The following is a 12,613-nucleotide window of genomic DNA, read 5'->3' on the forward strand; positions in this document are numbered from 1 at the left end:
GACGGGAAATCATTTCGGCAGCGGCACAGATTGTCTGCAGGCAGAGCAGGGAGCAGGCCTGCCTGAGGTCTTGCTTTATTTGCAAGTCCTCTGCATCTGCCACCTGCCACCTCCTCCTCCTGAACGCTGCCCTATTAAGTCATGCATTCCTGCTGCAGAAATACAGTTGGTTTTTATCTTGTGTCCTTCGGCCACTGAAGTGGCTGAGGCTTTCTTTGATTTTTACAAATTTTATCTATATGTCGCTGATCTAGAATTTTTTCCCAATAAATATTTTGGATTCACATGCTGCAATGTGTTGTTATTTCACCTCTAGCTTTAACCGGATTGACATTCCGCCTTATGAGTCATACGAGAAGCTTTATGAGAAGCTGTTGACAGCTGTGGAAGAGACATGTGGGTTTGCTGTGGAGTGAAAAAGCAACCAAAGGAAACAGATGCTAGCTCATGGACCACCAAATCAAAAGCTAGAAGAAGCTTGCTGTGAACTTCCTGCTAAGCTGTCTGAAGCATCGGAACTCTAGACAACTTAGAGATGGGGCTGTTTCCCTTCCGCCGCTGGTGGATGAGGGTGGGGGTAGGGGCTCTTGTTGGTGGCTTCCAACTCAATTTTCTCCCCTTTGTTACAATAACCCCTTCCCTCTTCTTCCATCCCCCATAAAACAAAACGCAGCCAAGTTCAGCATTTGGCTTTGGTTACACAGGATATTCTGCTAGATTTGTAACACATATTGTGATAGGGTCGGTGACCTGTGGGGTTTTTTTAATAGGAGAATCAAAGTGTAATTAAGAATGAGCTTAATTTGCTGAGGACTTGCAACTGGTAGGTGTACCTGGTTAGTTTGTCTTAAATCAAGCTTGAGCCCTTGTAGAGTCCAGCGGGTGCAGAGCGTCTGACTGGCACTAGAATTTGCATTGCACATTTTCAACACCTGTTTAAAAAGTAAACTTCTAGCAGAAGATACCTCCATACGAACACTTAACTGAAAGGTAAAGAAATCCAAGTTCTGCCTTAGCAGGAAGCTCCCAGTGGAAGCTGTGGCTCACCTTGAGAAAAGTGAAGGAATCTGGGACAGCTTAAATGGTATTGTATGATTTCTTTGTGGTTGTCCTGGCTGAAATCTAATTGTTTTGCACATGAAAACAATTATTTTCTCCTGCAGAATTACTTTCCATAGTTTGTTCAGATGTAAGTACCTTGCAGAGAAGCCTTGTTAAGGAGGAGACAGAGGATAAAAATCTATTCAATCCCAAAGCTGTGATTTCTGTGCCACTGTTGTACCCAAGACGTGTTTGTGTGACTTCAAATTCTAAGACTCACATGGAAATTGCTAAAAGCTAAGTTAACAGAGCAGACTTCTGTTCCGAATTTTTTGGCCTTGGGAAAGGTTTATTTGGAGGTTGAGGTAAAAGGGTAACTATATAGTGAGTACATTTTAAATGTTACGGAAAGCTATTGGAAGAATTTATGACTTCAGTTCTGTAGGGATGAAAATTTCTCCAGGGAGCCATGTAAGGCTATTTTTTCAAATATCTGAAACTAATATTAAAAGGTTTGTTCTCTAACACATTGCTAAAACAACTTCCCAGGGGAAACAAAAGCAAATCAAGTACCTGAATCACTAACATTTTTTCCAGTTTGCACACCAAGATGAGATAGTATTTTAACAAATAACATGGCTTCAGAAAGACCCAGTTATCTATCAAACATGTCTAAACTTAAGTAAAGCAGACTTGCTTGTATAGGATTTTTTTTTTGTCTTTGGCAAGCCTGGTTTTTAGAGAGATTCATTACTGAAACATTTAACAGATGTTATGTTTATGGAATAGTGCATTGAAATTCAGCTGTGGGTAAGAGATCGTCCTTAGAAGATGTCTACTGGAATACTTCTATTTTGTCTTTTTTTAATTGAATTTGATAATAGCTTTAAACTGTGATAGGACAGAAAGTAGACACTTGTCAAAACCCTGGCATCTTTCTCTGTTTTGCTTGTGGTTTTCTTTTTTCCATTGACCATGTTTCTTGTGATTTGTTGTTGGGAGTAAGGATTGCATTGGAGGTGTAAAATTGTACCATATTGTGAGATTCGCACAGGGTGGCTAAAGATGCTCATCCTGCAAGACTGTACAGGAGAGGTGTATTTAGACCCATGTTCTGTAGGAATCTTTTGGCACTTGGGGACCAGTTTCTACAGTACTGGTTGTTGGGACGTAAATGAAACTGTGATTTTTGCAGGAGAGAGAGGAAATGCAGCTCTCAGCAGACGAGCGTCTGTACGGTCTTGGGCTGAGTAGCAGAATCCCCGCAGCCCTGGATTTTCAGAGTGGCTGTGAAGTCATACCTGTTCATAGAGTGTATTTAATCCTTTCAGTACGTTTGAATGTGCAATAAACCAGTCAGATAGGAAAAATGCAAAATGGATTATTGCCCAAAAGCTTTGCATGCAGTCTCATGTGGATTTTTCACTAAAAAGAGTTTAAAAAATGCAGATACTAAAGCCCACCACCAACAAAAATCCTATCACGCAAGCTGTACTTGCAGCACAACCAGCTCAGTAAAAACCAAGCGAGGTGAAGGTAAGGCCCTTGATTTGGAGATCTATAGGTCGAGTAGCTTTATGTCAATGACACAGTTGACATACAGTAGTTCCTGATGTCTTTGCTAGGTCAGTGTTTTATTGAATGCACAAAATAAGAATAGGCAAGGATTGTGGTTTTGAAAAGTCCGTCTGTTTTTTGCTGTATTTAAAAGCCCTTGTCAAGGTACCTCCTCCATGCTGACAGTAATGAGAATAGGGCACTGTCCTTTTTTATTATTTCAGTCCTTTCTTAACCAGCTTCACCACCTCTCCCATCGTGTTGTCTTTGCAATTTTGTGCCACTTAGTGACGACGAAGACGTTCTTTTGTATTGTTCTGTACATGCATTTGAGGCAGGCCTTAAAGCTGGTTGGGTAGATAGAGAGAAAATAAAGAAGCGAGGCGGAACGGGTTTTAAGCGATGGCTTATTCTTCCTGTGGCTGGGTTCAAGGCTAGGGAAGGGTGAAATGCAAACAAGAGTTTGCATGACTGGAGCCACTGACTCGTGGAGGTCTCGGGAGCTGTTCGAAAAACCTCAGCTGTCTGAATCTGTATGTTCATTCCCACTCGGTCTGCCAGCACTTGAACTGGTTGTTGAACTTCTCAAACTTGCCCAAAGAATAACATCAAGTCTGGTGTTCATTTTGTCTCTACGCGTTTCACCTTGTACATGGACACTCTTGGATCTGACCTGAAGGAAGTACAAGGTACAGTGTGTCTTTTGTTCCTGTCCTAAAGGCGAAGCTAAAAGCTGGTCCATTGGCACAGACCTTCAGTGCTTGCCCTGATACTGCTCATCAGCCTATACTATATGCTCAGGGATGTAGGAAAACCACCACTTTGCTCGTGTTTTAAATCGGGAAGAAACGAGACTGTTTTATGAATGTTAGCATTAACTTGGGCATTATGTTAGACGAGACCCTGCTTCAAAAAGGCTGCTCGAAGCTCCAGATGGTGAAATCAGCGTTTGCTCAGCAGTATGTACTTAGTTCAAGTCGAGGTGGTTATGAAATCCAACAGATTTTGTAAATTAGTGATCCAGCCACCGGGCCCTCTGGAGCTGGTGCCCAGGTTCAGGGCCGTGTGGCACAGCAAGTTCCCAGAAACACAGTATGGATCTGTTTTTAATTTGTTATTTTTTTTTTTGTTCCTCAACCACTTTATAATGTATTTTTTTAATTTATTATTTTGTAATGTCATGTTTAAGTATTGCTGCTATCCTTGTTATTCTTCCCACTGTTTTTATTGCAGATTTATTTTGTGAAAGTTGTACACTAATGTTTCATTTTATGTCTAAATCAAAGTATTTAAAGAAATACTAGTTCTATTTAATGTGGTTATGGAACCAGCTGGAATAAACAGTGATTGTATAGTAGGCTGGACCCAGGAGGTCATGTTCATTTTTGTTACATATGCAATAAACTCACAACTTTAAATTGGCATCTACCATTTTGTTTGTTAAAATATTTATGGAAGTCACAGGAAGATTGATACGCTTGGAATTAAAGCGTGGCAGAACTGTGCTTAGCTTAGCTGGAGGTGGGGTGGAGGATAAAGGCAGAGCGTTAAAAGCAGCAACAAAAAAAAGGTATTGCTGTTACCGAAAATGGTGTGGCACTACAAAATAGTGAGTAAAGTTTAAAGAAGAAAAATCCAGTTTGTTTGACAGACCCAGAGTTCCGTGTGATGAAGCTGCCCTGGCCTTAGCACCGGTCTCTTACACGTATTGAGCATCAGTGTTTGCTCACAGCAGTGGCTCGCTCTGTTGTGAGTACCAGCACCCCGGCCGTGGGACTGTGGCTGTGGTACCTCATTCCGTGGGCAAGGTACAGAACTGCAGCTGATTTAACAGATTTATATGAACTGTCCAGATAAAAGTCTTCCTTTCCAGGTAGAATGCTTGTTTCAGTCATTTGTCCTGTTATTTTTCTAATCTCAGTTTTCAGGAAAGAAAGTATAATCCCCCCCCTCCTTTTAATGAGAATTGGAGAAAGAGTCATTAATGCAGATAAATCTCTGCTTTCCTGATTGTTTGTTCTAATTAGTAGTGTTTGGCAAGTAGAGAAAGGCGGGTCCGAGGATGAGGATGGTGCTGGCAGCGATCATTCGGTGCTCTGTGTTGGGGTGTGCCCTGCAGCAGCGCCTTCCCTCTCTAAAGTTAAAAGCTAAGATTTCTTTAATCTGTGCATATTTGTTTGCTTTTTTTTTTTAAAGGGAGGAAAATTCAGTAATATTTTTTATTCCTTGAGTAACTTCACAATATGATCAAATGCAGTACTATATAGTGAGCAAATGGCTGGGGAGCTGGTTTCTCCCACCCCCTCGTTTCAGCCAGCAACAGGGACTGCGTGATGATTTGGAGCAAGAAATGCTTTCAGTCCTTCGGTGCTCTGTCAAACACTGGTTCTGCTGTGTGTTTTCTTTAATAAATACTTTTTGTGAAGTATTCCTGATTTCTGGGATCCTTTTGGTATGTGGACGTAGCGAACAGAGAGGGCGATTCCTGCAGCCCGCTCCAGTGGATGTGGTGTGCTGTAGGACTTGTGCACTACGTGAACTTTTTGAAAACATGATAAAAAAAATAATATTTCTCTTAGGAGATCTTGCAGAGCTCAAGGAATTGACTGCCTCTTCCATGGAAGTTTGGCAAGTCAACTAAATTCCTCAAGTAAATTTTACAGTCTCTGCCTCTTCCTGCAGGACGTACAAAACAAGACTGAGCAGAAAGTGCTGCTGTCATAGTGGCAATTTCTTTTCTGATTTGTGATGATGCTCCTGTGTCCCGGGCACTCTGCCTGCCCTGCCCCCTAGTATGCGCTTAAAAAAGACATGGCAGAATAGGGTTTAATTCACAAAGCTCTTTATATTTTCTGTTGGAGCTTTACAGTTTGATGCCTAGCTAAACCCTCTCCCTTGCTTCCCTTTTCAGTCTCTCTTCGCATGTGGCTTAGGGTAAAACTAAAACCCCAAAGCTCTGCCAATAAATAATCTCAGATTAAATCCTTTCAGGTGTGGTGGGGGATGGAGGGCAGGAGGAGAGGATGCTGCTTCAAATTAGCATGATGAGAGAGAGGCAAGCTCAAACAAGACCAGAAGGTTATAAAGATTTATACAAACCCCCTTCTGCAATCTGACAACTCCTTGCTGGATGGATGATGCAAACAACGCCCACTTCTGCAGATGCTCTCCCAGCCTTGGCTGCAGCATTATTGTGTTGCTTCTATCCCTCTAGAGAGCAAGAGCCCCTGACATGGGGCCGCGGCGCTGCTGCATTGTACAGGCACGCAGTAAAAGAAAATCCGCTGGGCGAGCTCGTGGCTGGACAGGAGATGGCAGGAAGGAGGTCAGGCACCAGCGGGTTGAGGAGGACAGATGTTTTCTTGCACCATCACCTGGGGTTTATGGCCTGCAGAAGAGAGGTGTTGCAGGGGCAGGTGAGTGTGGCTTCACAGATGCTGTGCGAGAGTCATGCCAAGTTTGCTGATCTCTGTCCCAGATTCAGAAGCAGTTGGCACCCGAAGCGGAGGTCAGGCTGCGGCTGGAAACCATATGGCTGAGCTACAGCGGTCTCTGCGCAGGGTGGTGGGGGGAGAAATGCTCCTGGGGGGTGGGGAGACCCTGGCCCTGGTTGTGGTATTTGGGCAGGACAAGATATGCAAGAGAAACCTGGATGCGGTGATGCTGCGGTAGGAAAGATAAGCAACGTGAGTCTTGCTGGTCCAGCCTGGTGACCCTGGTCGGAGAGCTACCGTGCATTGCGTCTTCCTGGGCTGGTGTAAAGCATCTGGTCTGGGAGATTGAGAAATTAAATTTTAATTGGATGCTGATTGAATGAACCTGGCTGCCTCTCCCCATTCCAGTCTTGGACACGGCCAGGCAAGGCCTGCCATCGCGGTCCCGCAGGGCTCTGGAGCAGGAGCGTGTCTCGCCCCGCTGACCCGAGGGGAGGTGGCCGGTGGCGCTGGGCTTGGGCAGCTTTTCCCGAGTGTGCCGAGGATGCGTGGGCCCGGTGCTGTGCGCCTCGATACACCTCCAGCAGCGGCAGTGACGGTGACATGTCTGCACAAGGCGGATCTGGGCTGGATGCTCCAATGGGTCCATCTCCTGGTGTGGCTCTGCAGGAGGGTGGCAAGCCAGTGCCCTTTACCCAAAGGGACTGTCCTGCTTTCAGCTGCCATAGAGTTATTTTTTCGTCTCAGGAGCTGGTACGGCACTGTGTTTTGGGCTTAGTCTGAGAACAACGCTGATAACACACTGATGTTGTACTTGTTGCTAAGTTATGTTTAAATGAAGTCAAGGACTTTTCAGTTGCTCAGGCTCTGCTGCCACAAAGGCTGGAGGGGCATGGGAAATCAGGAGGGGACACAGCCAGGACAGCTGACCTGAACTGGCCAAAGGGCTGTTCCATACCATGGGACACCACATTCACTGTGTAACTGGGGGAGTTGGCTGGGGCTTGCTGGTCACTGCTGGGGACTGGCTGGGCAGTGGTCAGCAGGTGCTGAGCAGTTGTATTGTGCATCACTTTCAGGCTTTCTTTCCCCTTCCCTTTGGATTTTATTCCTCTCCCCTTCTCTCCTTTTTTCATTATTATTATTTAATTTCAATTATTAAATTGTTCTTACCTCAATCCTCAAGCTTTACCTTTTTCCCCGATTCCCTATCCTGCTGCCGGGGGTGACTGAGCAGCTGTGTGGTTCAGTGCCAGCAGGGGTTAGACCTGGACAGGGACCGATCCCTGCCCTCTGACATGGGCTGTGGTTATTGTCACCCTGTCACCAATTACTGTCACCACTGTCACCGGCTGCCTGCGCTGTCCTGTGACACAGCCTCATGTTCAGGCTTTGGGATGGCCAGGGCTGACCCCCTGCAGCATCGGCTACTGTGCCCTGGGTGTGCCTGGGCTGAGCCCACCTCGGCGTCAGCCCCCCGCCACCCCCAGCACTGCCCCATGGTGGGGTCACCGCCACTGGCCGAGAGGGAAGGGCAACATGTCACTGGCTTCGCCTCCATGAGCATCGACAGCCGTGGAGGGGGCCAGGCTGAGGTCCCCCAGCACCCCCATGCCTTGCTTAGGGCAGGGACCCCCCCCTGCCGGGGGTCCTTATGCCTTTGCTTTTTGGTGGAAATCCAAAAGGAGTTCCCCACCCCTTCCCAGGCACTGGAATTTCATCCCCCTTTTGTGGAATGGGGGAGATGGTGGTGGCACGTGGACAGCATGAGAGGGTGGTCCCTGGGGAGCCCCCGGCAAAAGGCTTAACTCAAAGGGTCTGGCTGAACTGATCAAGGAAAGCGGTTTCCAGAGGACTTGCAGGGGGAGCCTAGAGCCCCACTTCCCTCTGGGAAATTGTTTTTCAAACTAATTTGGCAATAAACTGGTTTTTAATAGAGTTCCTAGATAAAAACTTCACTGCCAGAAAGATGTTTAACAAAAGGCTGAGGGTGAGTTCAGTGATCAGAGCTGCCCCGCCGCCGGGGAGCCGATTCTGTCCCACCGTTTGCTGCCGTAGCCGGTACCTCTTACTGACCAGCATCGTGTCCCCAGCAGAAGGGCTTAACCGGCGTGCAACACGGGCACCCACCTCTCCCAGGGAGCACCCATCCTCTCCAGAGCCCCTGGGAGCCAGGCAATGGCCGGGGGGCAGCAGGGGCTGGGGGCCAGCAGGTCCTCGCTGTAATTTTTGGGGAGCAGCGAGTTGAGAAGGGGGTGAGGCAGCTGTTGCTGTAGGCCAGGCAGGTCAGGAGGAAGCTGATGGAGATGATGGTGGTGCTGCCCCAGTCCCCCTGCTTGTACCGGGATGCTGAAGAGCTGCCCTGGCCAGAAGGGCAGGGAGCAAGCCCAGGAAGCGAGCGCAGTGCTGAAGATCATATACAGGACCTTCTGCTCGGGGCATCAGCTGGTGTCCATGCTGGGAATGAGAGCCCGCTGGAACCTCCTGTAGATCCCAGCCAGCTTGGCGTACAAGCAACAGATGGTGACACCTAGCGCGAGGATGCAGGTGTTGAAGAGGATGGTGAGGTACAACTTGTAGGTTCCCATCCACCACGTAGGGTGGCACACGCGCTTGGTCACCCTGTCATGGTGGCTGGTGTGCAGGCCAATGAAGGTCGTGCTGGGGAGGGCGAGGAGGAAGGCCACCAGCCACACCAGGTGGTGCCTTGACCTGCACAGGGTGTCCAGATGCCTGACATATGGCCAGGTAGTGCTCGGTGCTCATGATGGTGAGGAGGAAGATGCTGGTACACGTGGTGAGGAGGTTGAGGCTGAAGAGCTTTCTGCAGCCCCGGTCTCTGAAGTGCCGGTCATGCACAAATTACACACAGACCATGTGGGGGATGGTGGGCAAGTGCAGGAGGTCGGCCAGGGTGATGGTGTACATGTACGTGAAGCTGGTGCACCTTGTGCAGATGGGGTTGACCACCAGCGTGTGGCTGGTTCCCACCATCCCAACCGCACACACGGGGTCCGAGGAAGAAGGTGACCAAGAGGTTGCTGGTGCTTTCAGCAGAGGCACTGGGCTGGCTGGCAGCATTTTTGGGGTGGCAGGGCACCAAGACACGTGTGCCCAGCTCCATCCTCCCTTGCCAAGAGCTGCCCAAGGAGCTTTCCTGGGGGAAACCCCACGCTGCAGAAGCGGGCCCAGCCCTGCCGGCAGCAGGTCTCTGCCCCGGTGAACCGCGCTGCCCGGCCCTGCCTGGAGAAGCCATTTGCCTTCCCCGTGCACAGTGAGGTGGGGGACCAGCCTCGTGGAGGTGGGACTCGTCCCTCTGCCCTCACGGCAGGGACACCAGGACACCCCAGCCACCCACCAGCCCTTCCTGAGGCCTCCAGCACCTGCCCTGCTCCTTCCGTCACGTGCGTTGCTGCAGATGGATCATTTTCTACGAGATTTGGGGTTATTTACTCTTCTTTTTGATCCCCACCTCCCCCCCCCCCCCCCCCCCATCTCCTGGGCCTCTCCAGCTCTGCAGTGCTGTTTGACCTCGGGTTCATGGCCCACCACCCGCCTGCCTGCTCCCCATAACCAGGTAGCAAAGGAGACATTAATGTCATCAAAAATCCGCCGTGGTGTCTTGTCCCCAGGGCTGCTCTGTCCCTTGGCTGGGCCAGGGGGGTGACAGGGGTTGCTGGACTTTGAGGGTGTTCTGGGGACGGCAGCCGGGCAGAGGCAGCCGGGGGGGTCCCAGGAAGGTGAGGAGGGTCCATGGAGCAGCTTGGCTCCTTCACGAGCCTCCTCTGGGAGATGGCTCCTGGCTTCAGCCAGGCTTTGGGGCCAAGTGAGTGACACCGGTGACAATAAACCTGCCCGGTCCACAGGCAGCAGAGCCCCCCAGCTCTGTTCCAGGGCCGCCTGGCACCCCAACCCAGGATTTAAGGCCCCTGAAGGCAGCAGAGCCCTGGGGGGGGTGTCACCCTGGGATCTGGCTCCCAGCCCAGGGGCTCTGCCAAGCCCCCTCCCCCGGCACAGCACCCCAGGGGCCCTGTCCTCCTTCCCCCCCCAGCACAGCACCCCTAGGGGCCCAGCACGCCCCAGGGACCCCACAGCACCCCTAGGGATCCAGCACCCCAGGGGCCCTGTGTCCCCCCACCCGGCACAGCGCCCCTGGTGATCCAGCACCCCCCTGGGGCCCTGTCGTGTCCCGTCCCCGCCCCGGCACAGCATCCCCCCGGGGTCCTGCGCCCCCCCATGGCATAGCAGCCTATAGAGGCCCTGCCCCCCCCATGGCACAGCGCCCCGTGGCGTCCCTGGCCCCCCTGCAGAGCCCCCCCCTCCACCCCCGGGAGCCACGTGCAGCACCTCGCCCCGCCCCTTCCCCTCAGGCCCCGCCCCCTCCCCGGACCACCGACCGCCCGGAAGGGGGCGGGGCGGCTGTGCCTGGAGGACCGCCCTCCCCCGCCTCTATGGTAGGTTTGCCGAGACGGGACGGCGTGGGCCGCCCGTCTCTCCCTCGCCGCTCCCTGCTCCCCGCCGCTCCTCTCTATGGTGCGGGGCGGTGCGGTCACGTGGCGCGGGCCGGCCGGAAGGAGCCGGGCAGCGGCGGTTAAATGAAGCGGGGCCGGAGGGGCGGCGCGGGGGTGGATGGGTCCGGTGAGTACCGGCCGCGGCCCCCCTCCCCACCCCCGTGGGCTCGGCGCGGCCCAGCTCAGCCGCCCCGGGGAGAGCGGTGGCGGGTTCGCACCGGGGTTCCCCGCCCCGTCCCCTGGGCCTCACCCGCCCCCTCGGCGGCGGGCTCGGTCGCTGCTCCCGGCTGGGGCCGGGTTCCCCCCCGGCTCCCTTCCCCTAAGGGCCGGGTTCCCCCCCGCTCCCTTCTCGCCCTCCCCGGGGCCGGCCCCGCTGTTTCCCGCCCTGGGTCAGCGCCTGGCCCCGGTGCGGCCCCCGTTCCCCCGGGGGTCCCCCCCCCAGCGGGGCGGTGAGGCGGGTGGGGGACGCCCGGGCGCGGTTTCGGGGCGCTGCTCTCCTCACCGGTTCGTTCGTTCCGGGTGCCCCGGGCTGGGCGTTTGTGCTCGGGAAGAAAAACCGCGTCGGCTGCGGAGCTGGTGGGGGCAGGCGGCTGCGAGCCTGTGCTGCTCCCCTGACCCCCGGCTCGTTGTGGAAACACGCGGTGCCGTTGGGACATCTTGACATTTCAGGCATCTGCTGTGGGAGCTGCTGCAGAAAAGAAACCCAAAACACAGCTGTCCTCGGAGTTGAGGGATCTGTGTAAGAGATACTCCTCCTCCTCTTCCCCCCCTCTCCCTACCGATTCGAGTACTAGCTCAGCTTGGGGGGAGAGAGCAGGCGCTGGAGTGCTAACGCACGCAGCATTTCTATAACGGAGGTGTTTGGTGGGTGTTTCTGCTGCTGGAGCCGCGCTTGTTCCTCCAAACAGCTGGAGGAAGGTCGGGGTTTCACCAGCTTGTGAGGCTGAAGAGCTGTAGCTCACTCCCGTGTGCGTGTGAAGAGGAGCGGAGCTAGCCCAGGCAGCGCTCCTGCACGCCGCTTTGGGGTGAGCGAAGTGTCAGGTTGGCTTAAAAAGTTGCTGTTGGCCTATAGATCCGCTGGCTTCGCAGCTGTGCTCATTGGAAGCCCTGTGTGGCTGCTGGCAGGTAACAGCTGCTTGCACCTGTGAGTCTGGCGGGGAGGTTTTTCTTTTCATCTCACCTTCACTTTGTGACCTGAAGTGTTGTCTTCAAATGATATCTAATACCTTAAAGTCTTGTTGAAAAATACTTATGGCAGAAATGTATCTTGCGTACAAACAAATTTAGTTGCTGGTGTTTATATTGAGCTTCCTTACTGCTCATCAAACAAGGTTCATTTTCTCAGGAGAAGTGTCAAGGTTTGGTCGCTGTTTTCTGAGACCTCTGATGCTTTAAAAAAGAAAAGCTAATGTTACTGCTGTGCACTTTCATTTTCATTATCCAGTCGTAATGCTGACAGCCTATAGCTCTGTTGTCTGTGTGCTTTTCACAGTGTCTCTTGTGTTTCTTTTCCAGCTTACTGAGTGCCCTACAGAGCAGCAGACTCTTCTTACTTTGTTTTGGGCAGCAGTCCTAAAAGCAGTAGCTAATTGCCTTGGTGGCTAAAAGGCATGGGCATTCTTAGTGCTAAGACCTCTGAGCAGATCCCTGTTCTGTGTTTGTGGTTGTTTCTTCCTTTCTTACAATTTTTGCTGTCTTAATTGATGTGCTTTGGAGCTGCTGCAGGTTTCCAGGAGTAGCAGTGGAGAAGGAAAGTGTCCTCCATCAGGTCGATAGGCTGGGTTTTGTCTATCCTTGTGTGTGGCTGCCTTCTGCTTCCAGAGGGGATGGCATAAGAGCTTTTTACTTCCAGTGGCCTGTTTGGAAGGTGAGGGAGGATATTCTGAGACCCATCATTCTGCAGGCCCAGATCTTGAGCAGGTTCTGGTACATTCCTGTACAGGTACTGGGCTGTAGGAGCATGCAGCACAGACCATATGGTGGAACCCATTTTCTTTAGGACTAGTGGAATTGCAGGGACAGCTTTTAGTTGCAGAACTTTGGATTTATAGCTTTAATCAGAGCTTTTCA

The 12,613-nt window shown here is 51.6% G+C and overlaps 2 protein-coding genes and 1 pseudogene across 8 annotated transcripts in view; 2 read left to right on the forward strand and 1 right to left on the reverse strand.

Annotated features, from left to right (window-relative positions):
- The window catches only part of SMURF1 (SMAD specific E3 ubiquitin protein ligase 1), a 47,531-nt gene extending 43,515 nt beyond the window's left edge, over nt 1-4,016 (forward strand). For all 4 annotated transcript variants that reach the window (XM_055708500.1, XM_055708502.1, XM_055708503.1 and 1 more), the window contains exon 18: nt 317-4,016. In XM_055708500.1, coding sequence (XP_055564475.1) covers nt 317-416 — 100 coding nt within the window. In that variant the 3' untranslated portion in view covers nt 417-4,016. The remainder of the gene's footprint in view (nt 1-316) is intronic.
- Nucleotides 4,017-6,576: 2,560 nt separating this feature from the next.
- Nucleotides 6,577-9,470, reverse strand: LOC106630916 (urotensin-2 receptor-like; annotated as a pseudogene). Its single transcript, XR_008731954.1, has one exon. The product of XR_008731954.1 is annotated as a urotensin-2 receptor-like (transcript).
- A 1,047-nt stretch (nt 9,471-10,517) lies between these two features.
- The window catches only part of RNF216 (ring finger protein 216), an 80,991-nt gene continuing 78,895 nt past the window's right edge, over nt 10,518-12,613 (forward strand). The window contains exon 1 of one of the 3 annotated variants that reach the window (XM_055708288.1): nt 10,518-10,670. The gene's annotated coding sequence lies outside the window, so the exon portion shown is untranslated. Of the gene's footprint in view, nt 10,671-10,728; nt 11,283-12,613 lie in introns of those variants that run through there. The other 2 variants (XM_055708285.1, XM_055708286.1) reach the window with 2 other exon arrangements.

This window comes from Falco cherrug, chromosome 4 (genome assembly GCF_023634085.1).
Source record: "Falco cherrug isolate bFalChe1 chromosome 4, bFalChe1.pri, whole genome shotgun sequence".
In the NCBI taxonomy this organism is placed as follows: Eukaryota; Metazoa; Chordata; class Aves; order Falconiformes; family Falconidae; genus Falco; species Falco cherrug.